The sequence below is a fragment of the Ictalurus punctatus genome, chromosome 15 (genome assembly GCF_001660625.3).
Source record: "Ictalurus punctatus breed USDA103 chromosome 15, Coco_2.0, whole genome shotgun sequence".
Lineage (NCBI taxonomy): Eukaryota > Metazoa > Chordata > Actinopteri > Siluriformes > Ictaluridae > Ictalurus > Ictalurus punctatus.
Genome location: NC_030430.2, coordinates 15,778,444 through 15,791,364, shown reverse-complemented (window position 1 = coordinate 15,791,364; position 12,921 = coordinate 15,778,444). Strand labels below are relative to the sequence as shown.

The following is a 12,921-nucleotide window of genomic DNA, read 5'->3' as shown; positions in this document are numbered from 1 at the left end:
TGTTCACGTGAGGGAGAGACTCTATCAAAGGTTTCCCCTTACCTTCTCATTGATCTTCTTTATATCCAGATTCTGGACTTTTTTATTCAGGTCAGTGAGGGCTCGCTTGTCTGCGGCGTTCTTACGATTGAAGTCATCTTTATTCATCGCCATTCGTCGCTCTGTCTTCCTGCGGGTGTCTGCTGATTGGCTTACGGTGCTTGGGATGTCGGTAGTGGACTGGTTGGTGCGTCGCTCTGCGTCATGTGACTTGTTGTATGAGGCACGGATGCTATCGTAGGCACCTGTAGTAGCAAGCATAATGTGAGTATTTGCATCTTTTCAAACAGACATTACATAGAATCTTATATTGTAGCAGGTATCACCAATGTTTAGAATGGTCGGACTTCAGGCATTATGGACAGGTGCCATATGGACACTAGTGATGGCCGCTTTTGAAACACTGCTCCGTGAAACCTTTGCGAATCATTTGTTTCGAATCAGTGGTTCAAAGCGTGGTATCAAATTGGGCAAGTCAAACGATTTCAGCAAATGAGGCTTCGTTATGTAATTACTCCGATGGTTGCCACTAGGGTGTGTTGATCTCAAAGTGAATCGTTGAACCAGTGTCTACTATAGTTTTAACTGATTTCAGGTCAGTTTTTTTATGTATGTTAATAAATTGTGTTTGTACTGATCCATGATCAGTGCTCACTTCAGGATGCCTAGTTAATCACCTGATGTGAAATCCTGCCAGATTTTTACTATAAAAAAAACAAGCCAAGTTGAAAGTGTGTTAAGAACTTCTGTTCTTAAATAAAAATGCATAATGACATTTTTGTTTTGGTTTATTCTTGTCACAGTTTTATTTTTCTAAAACATAACTTCCCTTTCACACACAGGCTTATAAGGTTTGAAACAACATATGTAAAATAAATAAAGTGCATTGTTACAAACCATACATGGTTTGTAACAATGCTCCCTTCTCCTGAGTCATAACATTACCCCTTCATTCTCTCTACTGCTTGATAGGCAGCTTTAATGAAAAACACGTGCGTAGAATTAAAAAGGCTTTGCAAGAAATTGCATGTAAATGATCTGATTAGCAAAAACCCTGACTAAAACACAGAATACAAGCTCTAATATTTAATGGTATTTAATGATTTGTAAATTATATTTAAAACATTACACTGTTGTGAAGATATTTGCAATTGTTTTGTATAAGGTATCATTATATTTGGGCCTAGATCTCCTTGCTTTTACACCGTTTTGACCAGCAGGTGACGCCAGCGTGTTGTGTTTCGAACGCTTCGAAACAGTGAATCATTTTGCAAAGCAATTGGTTCAATTGATTCGAAGCTTTCAAAAGATTCCTTTCTCCCATCACTAATGGACACAGTAAAATAGTGTAATACGGCTAGGCTATGGTAAATAGTTTTTAACTAGGACCAGTGCACTTGTATAGTCTAATGTCTCACCCAAAAAGTTTGAATTTTTTAGGATGTCAAGCTGGTTGTTGAGCCTCTCAGAGCTGAGGTTGAGTTCTTTGGCCTCTCTCTCCAATGAGCTCAGCTGACTGCTGGCTTCATAGTTGCTGTCTTGCACTGCAGTTAGGTCTCCCTCCAGCTGGGTCAGGGTGTCTGTTGCCTCACCAATGCGAGACCTAGAAGAGTACAACAACAAAGAGGCGTTAGAGTTTATGATGTTGTTACCTAAATACAGAAGCCCTGAGTGCTCAGGAATCAGAAGACAGGTGAAGAAAAAGAGTTGCTAATAATTCTAGATCATTTAAAATGATGTCTGTAGCGTCCCATGTGGCCTATTACAGGTTAGCAGAAGGTTGCTGCCTTTTATACTTTTGGGTAATGTATAGCCTACATATTCTCTAATACCCACATTTGTTCCACTTTATTCTGGTTCAGCTCAAGTTCCAGTTTGTGTGGCCGTGAACCTGATGAGCCAAGTGTGACAGAACCGGAATTGTTTTGCGCTGCTAGCCTCATCATAAGCTTGCTACTTAAGAGACTTTCAAAAATGCAACATTACACAATATTTATATAGTGAAATGATTCATCATTTTTTAGTAATCCAACAACAAGAGTAACATCTGATTGCACAGGGTGCAAAAGCATAAAAGGCAGCTGCTGTCTTCCATCCTGTCTCGCCAAATGATAGCCAGTTATCACTATCACTACAAAGTTATCACTATTTTTTTTCACCTGGTCCTATAATGAGTAAGGGGGGAAAAATCAGCTGCCCCTTGTGGTCAAAGTTATTATAACATGCTAATTATTAGCCAATTAGTTCCCAGTGGTTTCCCCCATACATCCCCTTTCTGGTGCTTCTCAATAATGAAAAAAATTAGGAAGGTTTTTTTGATTTAGGTTTACATAACTGTGCATAATACCAAACTGAAAATTTGACCAAACTGTAATAACTTAAACTCTATACTGCTATTTAGTTATATGGTAAATTCATCTTGTACCTGAGGTACTCTATCATGCCCATTAGGTTGGTCACAGCTTCGGCAGTGGCATTACGGGCATTGACAATGCCCTGTGCTTGTGCCAGCTTCTCTTCCAGCTGCCTAAAATGCTTCTCATAGGCTCCAGTCAGGCCTGTAGTCTGGATCTCCTGAGCCCGGGCTACAAGGGCCTTAGTCCTCGCAGCTAGATCTTGGACAATGCGATCCCAGTCGCCAAAACATTGATGGCAAGGCTGGCAAGCAGGAAACATGCCTGAGAAACCACGGGCACACTGATCACACCGGACACCTGATACACCCTGCCGGCAAGCGCAGTGACCTGTTAAACGGTCACACTGCGAAGTCTCAATGCCCCGAGAGTCACAGTCACAAGCTGTGGAAGGAAAGAGGCCGAGAAAATCAAACGAGCTTTAGTAATGATTCTAGATGACTTCAGTGTAATGTTTCTAATGAAACAGAATTGAGATGATGCAACTCTTGATTCTTGCTTATACAAATAACTATTTCAAATGGCATTACGTTACTACTAATGAAATTCAGACAAATATGGGTAACAAACAGAAAGAGCAGCTCCCATAAGAGTGCTATATTCCATTTCATTCAGTGTGTGACATACCTCTGCAGAGGATTCTAGGATCACCCCAGAAGTTCTCCTGGCAGTCCCTGCAAGTCTTTCCACCAAAGCCATCACGACACTGACAGTGGCCTGTGAACTGTGAACGACAGTTCATGCTCAAAAGAATGATGTATCCTGAAACCACACTGATCTAAACAACTACTAAAACACGCAAAAGCAAAATGTGATCAACGTTATTATTATTAACTGATTGAGAGAGAGACAGGTACCTCGTTGCAGGCTGATGTGTAGGCATTGTTGGGGTCACAATTGCAGGGTTCACATCCGTGGCCACCAGCCAGGTTCCAGTAGTTTGGTGCACAGTGATCACAGGTGAGTCCAATGACATGAGGCAGACACTGGCACTGTCCTGTGGCACGCTGGCACAGACAGTCATCTCGGGAAAGACACTGACTGCGCTCTGTGCCCAGGAAGTTGCAAGTGCACTCTGGGAAAAGAAAAAACATAGCATAAGCAAGTATGTATATGGCAAAATGATGAGCAGGTCTGTATGTGGCAGGAATGTATGTGGCAAAAGTGTGAAGAGTGTGTTATTTAATTACCCCTTTTAGACATCATTCTAGGCACTTCTTCCTATATCATTAACATACTATAATGATTTTCTACATTACACGGCTTGTATGAATGTGATTCTGTAATAGTAAAATAACATGGAATAACATTAACCGTGGTTGCATCCAACACATCACATGACTGACTATCAGTAACAGTCTTCAAATAGTAGAGAGCATTATGGACACTATTTATTGGGGTGCATTGTGGGATTTTACAAGTGCACTAAACTGCATTCACTAAAATTTCAGACAAGGCAACAACAACTAAAAAATCTACTTTACTTACTCCTGCAGTTGCGACGAGAAGCATCGCCATAGTAGCCGCTCTTACACACCGCACACTCAGGTCCCTCAGTGTTGTAGAGACATTTGAGACACTCCCCAGTCCGCCTGTCACATGACTCAGGATCTGATAGGTCGATGTTGTTACTACAGCGACATGTCTGGCAGCGGCCACCGGGCTGAGAGGGATTACCATAGTAACCAGGGGCACAATCCTCACAGCGCGCACCTGTTGGTTACAGAGTTACTTTACAAGAAATAAACAATGATACGAGGAACATGTTAGTGCTATGGTAAGATGCAAGAAGAACACTTTATAATGAACAGATATTAGATGGTCATAATGATAAGCATGATTAGGTAAGGTATTTTTTTGTTTTGTTCAAATGTCCTGTTTATGGCATATAAGAGAGCAGTTAATGTGCTAGGTCAATGAAGTTTTACATATAAAAGTCAAATGGACTATACCAAACTAAAAAGAATATGGGGAAAATGTGAACCAATGCATAAACAATACATGACGTTCATGCAGAAACTCCTCCTGAACCAATTCCTACACGTCAACAACAGCAGAGATAAGCATGGATGGGATTACTGTAGCAGGAATCTGTTTATTAGCCAAAACACCAAAGCTCCTTTGTAGTCTTTTTGGCAGATACAATGAAGGTGTGACTTTCATATGAAACAGAGCAGAGAAGCTTCATATGACAGGAAGACATTCCTGGCATTTCCCTCTGATGAAGGATGAAGGGGCTGCCGATTGGATCTGGATTTGACAGAAAATTTGGTTGGCCAAAATACAAACTCATACTTGGAATAAACAATGTTCCTTTTTGTCCAGAATAATATTGTTCAAGTATTTACTGAACATCTGGAGCCCAGTTCACAGACATGTAGCAAAACTAATTATTATTATATACAAAGAACTGGTCTAATGGGTAGTTTTGTGTTGAAAATGACACTCTTTGACATACAAATTTTGGGAGTAAGTGTTTTAGAAATCTAAACTACATAGAGAGAGGGTATTTATTGTATGGGTGCCATTTTAGTGTTTTAAAAGGAGATACATGTCTTAAGAGGACACTGTCCAGGAGATATCAGCTTTAGTTATACAAGCACAGGGGCTTGTATCCCAGTGCAGTCATTAGATCTATAAGGACATAAATTACCTCCCGGAAAGCAGCTTATGTTATATAGCATCAACATGAGTACAACAATGTCACTGAAAATAATCGTGTACCTACTGCTAAGTGTCTAACAGCCAGACAACACAAGCAAGTCAGCAATTGCAAGTGACAGCTTCACTGCTCAAACACTGATTCAGGTAAAGGCGCTACAGTTCCATTCACGCATGTTCACGCTTGGATCAGCTATTGAGGCTCTGTATAATTAAACTGCATGTGTAGAGGCACAGCACCATAAAGGGGTTGGGTGCTGAAGCCATGCGCAGGTAGGAAAGAAAGAGTTGTGGAGGTTGGGTAGCTCAGGTGGGAGGGGGGGAGGGGGGGATGGGGGGTGTCTCCAGGGCTACTCACGCTTGAGGACAGTCCCTCCTGAGCGCTTAACAATTCCTGTGTATATTCAAGAAGGATGAGGGGAAAATAACAGAAACATTTGCTTCAGTCCAAAGCCAAAACAAGGGTTATACCATGTGATTTTTGCACCCTGACAAATGCAAATGCAGTTGGGCGCAGGGAAAGTTGCTAACTAACATGTCATCGACCACCACTAATACATCTTATTTTATCTTACAGATAAAATCTTTTCTCTCACAACCTCCTGCATCTATTTCTTATTCTTTAGCTATGAGGATTGGCAGAACGCACCTGTGTAGCCCTGTTTACAGTTGCAGACCACCTGTCTGCTATGGTTGTCTTGGTAACAGGAGGCAGCAAAGTGACGTCCACTCTCAGGTCCATCTGGACAAGGGCATGGCTGACATCTGCTTCCTGAACCCAACACTGGGTTTCCATAGTATCCATTAGCACACCTGAAATAAAAATAATAATAATAAAAAAGCTGGTTACAGAAATACATGATTCCATGTAGGTTACAACCTTCTATCTAGCTTTTCTGTTACTTCTCAGTTAAATCATCCACAACCAACTTGTGAACCCTTTGGAATGATCTGGTTTTTATCATGCTGCATTTTAACAAATATCCCTTTATGACAGAATAGGTCAAACTCATATAAATGAATTCATTGCACTTCCAGTGTAAAGGTTTACAGGCCATGTGCTTTGTGAGACTCACTGCGTAGTACTGCCTGCTGTACCGAGTGTTTGTCTAATTAATCTAGTTTAGCTTCTTGTTATGACCTATTGACTGTGTTTCTGGATTTATGTTTTTTGGACTACCATTGTTTTGTTTGCCTTTTGGACTGTTTACCTGTTACTGAACCCTTCCTATTTTATAAACCAGTATTGAGTCTTGTGTTTTGGATTTGTTTAATAAAAACTTCTGCAACATGGATTCCAACCCATCTCCCAGTGTGAATCCATTACACAAGCTACTGTATTTGGGATTCACCCTGCAGCTTTTGCCTGGATTCCCACTGAAGCTAAGCAGGGTTGAGTCAGTACCTGGATGGGAGACCTCCTGGGGAAAACTAAGGTTGCTTCTGGAAGTGGTATTAGGGAGGCCAGCTGGGGGTGCTCACCCTGTGGTCTGTGTGGGGTCTAATGCCCCAGTATAGTGATGGTGACACAATACTGTAAAAATAGCATCATCTTTCAGATGAGATGTTAAACCGAAGTCCTGAATCTCTGTGGTCATTAAAAATCCCAGGACACTTATCGTAAAAGAGTAAGGGTATACCCCGGTGTCCTGGCAAAATTCCCCCACTGGCCCTTCTCTACCATTTCCTCCTAATAATCCCTATCTCTGAATTGGCTACATCACTCTCTCCTCTCCACTAATACCTGGTGTGTGGTGGGCGTTCTGGCGCACTATGGCTGCTGTCACATCATCCAGGTGGATGCTGCACATTAGTGGTGGTTGAGGAGACCCCCTCACTATGTAAAGCGTTTAAGTGTCAAGAAAAGCACCATATAAATGTAACTGTAACTAACAAACAAATACAGATAATAGTCAATGTCATGTGACCTAAATCATGTGTTTCTTTATTAAATTCAATGATTAATAATTAACTATTAAATTAAACATATAATTAAAAAATGTTGACAATGGAATGGAAACTAATCTTTAATTGCCTGCTTGATGTAATCGTAAATGGGGTTCTGGAGGTTCAAATGTGAGTCATCTTTCTTTCCCTCTTTGCTTACTTTTGACACTGGTCCCCAGCTGTGTGGCCCCTACAATTGAGACAGACACCAGTTCTTTGGTGGCATTCCTCTGTATGTCCGTTACACTGACATGGCCTGCAGCTGGGAAAGCCCCAGTGTCCTGCCTGGCAGCTATCGCAACGCTGGCTGAATGCTCCTGGGAGACACGAACACTGCCCTGTGCGCTGATCACAGAATTGACTGCGAGAGCCCTCCTGACTACAGTCACATGCTAAAGAAAGAAACAAAGAAAGAAAGTACCTAAATTTTTCCACATTAATTGTGGCAAGATATGTTTTTTTGCAAAGTGTAAATCTCACCTTTGCATCCAGCAGGTCCAAAGCCATAGCTTCCTGGAGCACACCTATCACAGCGCTGGCCAATTACATTAGGCCTACAGGGACACTGACCTCCACGCACATCACACTGAGAGCTGAGTGAACCCTGGGGGTCACATTGGCAAGCTAGGTGGAGTAAGAACAGAAACAGACACGTAAATAAATAAATAAATAAATGTCAAAACTGTCTGACTATATGGAATTATGGTCACAGCAACGTTCAGTCGCTTCGTTTTTTCCTGCTTGTTAGTGAGGTAACTCACGCAGTGCTCCGTCGTTAATGATGGCTGACATGCTAAAGATAAGTTTAGCGCATACTTCGCTCATGGCTGGGCGGGACACACTCTTAGCACTCTCATGGCAGCGGTAACGCTCGTACATTTGCTTCCGGAGGATAGAGGCGGGGTCACCAACTACAAACATGTCCAGGGAATTGTACCGAGGGAGCAGGGCGATCTGGATGAGGAACACTTGGATTAAAAGGATAGAAATTCTATGATCTTTATTTCAAATTAGTACATCAAAATAATCTTACAGAGTCTATCAGGATGTTGGCATTGCTAAAGCCAGGAATGGTATTTTTGTCTGCATAGCTGATAAACTCCAGACGGAGTGTATAGCTCACTCGTCTCTCCAAACACACAGACTGGGGCAGAACCATGAACCTGCAGAACAATATAGAAGCCATAGAAACCAAGTCAGAACCAGAGTCAAGATTACTACTCACCAGGGTTAGTGGAGGACAGAAGAATGTCCTCGTTGACTTTTTGGTTTGGCTTGGGTATATAGACCATATTTCTAGATTCCTATTCCTATACTTTTACAAGCTAAATGAACTATACACATGGATGAAAGTTCTGTAGGATATGTATATGTATGTGTAAAGCAGACCTGGATCCAGAGGGCAGGGAGACAGTCAGTAGATCATCTGCAGGGATCGTGTTTCCACATGGGCTGCTGGTGGGAATTGGACCAGGCCTGATAACTTTTACACGCACCTCGTCCCAGTCTTGTGGCATCTATAAAACACACAGGGACATGTACTTGTACACAGTAAAATCCCTAGTGTTGAATTAACACCCAGAGTGTTCATTTGAGTCCAATGGATTTATATAAACACTGTAGGGTGTAAATTCAACACTCTGGGTGTTAAATCAACACTGGCGATTTTGCTGTGTATACACATATAGTTTTATACAAAGTTTCATGAGATAGCATGCACAGGATCATTACCTGAGGCTCATAGCGGATGAGAACATCGTACTCCATGGAATAAGGAATGTTGTTGATGAAAAACTCCAGAGTGCTTCCTTCAGGAACTCGTGCAAACCCAGTGCCGGTCCAAGAAGCTGGTCGACCTGACTGCCACTCCTTTTCCTCAACAGTGCAGCCCTACAAATGCACACGTTAGCCTCAATTTGACTTACAAAGATTATAATAATGAGTTGTGTTTTTTTTTTTTATGATGGATGGCTGTCTAACATGCACTTAAGTTCTAGAGACAGTAAGTTAGTCTGTTTTCAGGTTTACTCTTACCTGACCAAGTTTGGCAAGTTCAGCCTCATATATATAGTAGTCCAGGGCCATGAAGAAATACCCAGTCTCTACCTGGTTGCACTGGCGGCCCATCAAGTGATTGCGGCAGCGACACTGGCCTGATTCCATTGAGCACCTGGCAAGAAAGTTGAGATATATACGTAAGTTATTCTCATATACACTGCTGAACAGGTGTATTATACATATTTCATGTAAACATAGCACTTACTGGTTATCTACGGCTCCACCTACATCACATTCACATGCTCTGCAGCCACTGGCATCATGGCTTAAGGCCCAGTGCTCTGGCTAGGAAAAGATCATATAGAATAACAGACAAGTATGAGGACTGCAGGAATGCCTAAATATAATATAGAATCGATTTCATTTATAACAATATCAGGACTAATGTCCTGAAATGGTATGTCAGTTAGGTAAATCAGGTACACAGATTAAATGCATTCGGATGAGAATGGAAGACACGTGTAAGGCACCCCGCTACTCGTCTTATCCCAGAATGCATCTCTTTTTCATTCTACCCGTTTTAAGCTGCACGTAAACCAACACCAGAGGGATAAATGTAGACGCCAAGCACAACTTTCCTGTGTACTATCATTGAACTGGAGATGTATTACAAATCAGAAATACATTTTGAAACAGTGTTCTCATTTTTTTTTCCTGGTGTGTGACTGAACTTGAATGGATTTACCAGGCACTGGTTGCAGGTGCGTCCAGTGACCATGCGCTTGCAGAAGCAGTCTCCTCGGACAGGGTCGCATTGGGGACTGCCAGAGACTGTTCCCCTGGGGTCACACCTACATGCTGATGAGAGAAAAAAAACGGTGAGAACATAGAGCTAGGAGGTGCATTAATCATCCACCACAAAAAAACATACAGATTACATTTTAAGGCAACACTCCAGCAGTTTTTAAACCCAATCTCTAGTTAGTACTTCTGTGGCATATGTGGGATTACTGTGTACAAGGACTCACACATTTCAAGTATGGAGAAAAGAACAAAAAACTTTTTTTTCCTTTAAATCAAACTAACTTTAAGGTTAACAGCACTTTTGTGTGTGTGCACATTTCCATGAATTCCTCAGTTAATAATGGCATTAGTAGTTTCAGAGATGGTCCTATCTTTCAGTGGTTACAATGTAATTATGTGTCACCAATCTAGATACATAACCACAGTATTGTGATATTAATGTGTTATCGATGTCTGATACATGTATATCACAAACCATTTAGGGACAGCTTAGGTTTGAGTAATTACTACTTAGTACATCACTGCAGTGTTTAAAAGTTGGATATAACTACAACAATTACCGCTTTGGTACAACATTGTCTCATGTCTATTTTTAGCGTTAGACTAACGTTAGAGCGTACTGGAGGATTCGCTCCCTAAAAAAATCACACGATATAAAAACCAGAGAGCATCAATGCTCACTGTGTTCCCTTACTGGAAATGACATTTTCTAAAGCCTCTCAGCTTGAGAGAAATGAGGGACGAACTCTCAGCCAGCTTCCGGCTACAAATGGCTTGTCATTGTAGTTCTTAAATGATTACTTACATGAGCGATTTTTAACTTTATTTGACATTCTATATATGATTTGTTTGAGTCTAATGACTTTTAAGTGTTTAATTAATAAAAATTAAAACATCCACTAGCTAGTGTACGATCCTGCTTGAAGTACCATGACAGAAATGCGTGTGATTAAGCTAACAAATTATATGACGTATAAAATGTAAATATTTTTTATGTATTTAATGTTTAATGACATTTTACAACGCGAGGATGTAATCGTGTCGCCGGAAATTGAGTTATCAGTGTCCCAATGTGTAGTGAGCCAGGGTCCTTACCAGTTCCCGAACTCAGGGACACGATAAACTGATTCATGACTTAGGGACCAATGGAGCTGAACGAGACATAATCTTGGACTTCCAATATTTCAAGGAGAGGGGTGTATATTTCCTTTGTCAGAACATATAAATTAGGGCTGGGTGATAAAACGGTATCGGTATTTATCGACGGTACACCTTTATCAGTAACGATAGAAAAAATGTTCGGTATAATGCTTGATGAAATGTAAACAGACATAACGTCTCGTTTCATGAACAACCTCAAGCGTGCGCTGTCCCTGGATCATATGCCTTGATGAAGGAATGTACTACGAGTGACAAGCAAACAGCCTATAACACGTTGCGTATCTGTGGGGTTTGCTTGCGCCATCGCCATGTGACATCAGAACACACACGAAAATGAGTTCAGTGCCTGCCGAGGAGATATAAAAAAGGACATGTCAGCTCACCAGTGTGGCAGTTTTTTTGGTTTCTTTTCATCTGACCAACATCAGAACAGATGAAAGCTTTGTGAGTAAGCGTTGCAAAAAAGCCTTCCTGGCCAAGTACAGAGAAACAAGCTGTGAGAGATTTGTAGTACGCATGTACAGTACGTGTGACATTTTGACAATTTTTGTGTTTTCTGTTAAAATGTCGGCTCTGGGGAGGACAGTGAGTGTCCTCAAAGCAGGAGCTCGACTCGTCAGACATGGACCTCAGCACATTGTTATCCGGAAGCACTGTGGGAAAAATAAGTATTGAATGTGGCAACAGTAAATATATTTCCAATAAGCCTATTCAAATGAAATTTTCACCATGTATAAAGAAATCCAAACATTAAAGTTGATAAATGAAGTTATGTGTAATAAAGAGGAATGACACAGGAAAAAAGTACTGAACACGCCAACTAAAATGTATTTACCGTAATTTCCGGACTATAAGCCGCTACTTTTGTCACACACTTTGAACACTGCGGCTTAAACAATGACGCGGCTAATTTATGGATTTTTACGGGCTAACGAGCTTCATGCCGCCAAAACATTTAGCCTCGTCACATCGAACCAATGAAATTACCGAACAGGTCACAGTGGACCAATGAAACTGTTCGAATTAAATCAAACGCACTCAGTCATTTTGCGCTTCATGCACACACCCTCATCATGGAAAACACACGAAGAAATGCATATGATGCAGCTTTCAAGTTAAAGGCAATTGATCTGGCTGTCGAAGAAGGAAATAGCATGCGAAGAGCAACTTTTGCTCAGGTTTGCCAGTGGATCCTAACAGCGTGGAGCAGTGTCAAAAAATCTACTATCACCAGCGGGTTTCGAAAGGCTGGACTGCTGCGTGATGAAGAGGACAGCACAAGCTCAAGGCTGAATTTGCCTCGAGATGTAAGTGACATTGAGAGCGACAACGAAAGAGAGACTGAGGAAGTGTGTGACGAAGTGCCGGTAATTCTGAGGCTGTTCAATACCGACACTGAAGAAGACGACTTTAGTGGTTTTAGTGCGCAGGAAGAAGATGAAGATAGCGATCAATGACTTTTCCTGGTAGGCAACTGTATTTTTAATTTTTTTTTAACCAGCCGTGTTACAGGCACTGTTCGGAAAAAAACATTTACGGTACGTATTTAATTAAAAGTTAAAAATAAATCTTTGTGTAACATCTTTCTGTGTAAATATCTCATGTTACAACGTGGACACCTGCGGCTTATAGACAAGTGCGGCCTATATATGTACAAAAAAATTTCTTTTTAAAGTTAGTCGGTGCGTCTTATATTCAGGTGCGCTCAATAGTCCGAAAATTACGGTAATACCGTAGGAGGAGCCTTTGTTTGTAATGACAGCTTCAAGACGCTTCCTGTATGAAGAAATTAATGGGCCACAGTTTTCAGGTGTGATTTTGGTCCATTCTTCTAAACATATTGTCTTTAAATCTTGTTCAATTGGATTCAAGTGAAGTGATTGACTGGGCCATTCTA

At 41.2% G+C, this 12,921-nt stretch overlaps 2 protein-coding genes across 6 annotated transcripts in view; one reads left to right on the top strand and one right to left on the bottom strand.

The window, feature by feature from the left end:
* The window catches only part of sinup (siaz-interacting nuclear protein), a 219,251-nt gene that overhangs the window by 98,320 nt on the left and 108,010 nt on the right, over positions 1–12,921 (top strand). The gene's annotated exons all lie outside the window — the stretch shown is intronic.
* Positions 1–12,921, bottom strand: part of lamb2 (laminin, beta 2 (laminin S)) — a 38,114-nt gene that overhangs the window by 4,135 nt on the left and 21,058 nt on the right. The window contains exons 12-28 of one of the 2 annotated variants that reach the window (XM_017487226.3): positions 9,805–9,917; positions 9,325–9,404; positions 9,096–9,231; positions 8,793–8,951; positions 8,451–8,578; positions 8,095–8,224; positions 7,823–8,015; positions 7,542–7,685; positions 7,222–7,453; positions 5,764–5,927; positions 5,473–5,508; positions 3,942–4,166; positions 3,311–3,528; positions 3,081–3,177; positions 2,465–2,837; positions 1,458–1,642; positions 43–284 (exon numbers count right to left, since the gene is read on the bottom strand). In XM_017487226.3, coding sequence (XP_017342715.1) covers positions 43–284; positions 1,458–1,642; positions 2,465–2,837; positions 3,081–3,177; positions 3,311–3,528; positions 3,942–4,166; positions 5,473–5,508; positions 5,764–5,927; positions 7,222–7,453; positions 7,542–7,685; positions 7,823–8,015; positions 8,095–8,224; positions 8,451–8,578; positions 8,793–8,951; positions 9,096–9,231; positions 9,325–9,404; positions 9,805–9,917 — 2,855 coding nt within the window. The remainder of the gene's footprint in view (positions 1–42; positions 285–1,457; positions 1,643–2,464; positions 2,838–3,080; positions 3,178–3,310; positions 3,529–3,941; positions 4,167–5,472; positions 5,509–5,763; positions 5,928–7,221; positions 7,454–7,541; positions 7,686–7,822; positions 8,016–8,094; positions 8,225–8,450; positions 8,579–8,792; positions 8,952–9,095; positions 9,232–9,324; positions 9,405–9,804; positions 9,918–12,921) is intronic. The other variant, XM_017487228.3, reaches the window with a different exon arrangement.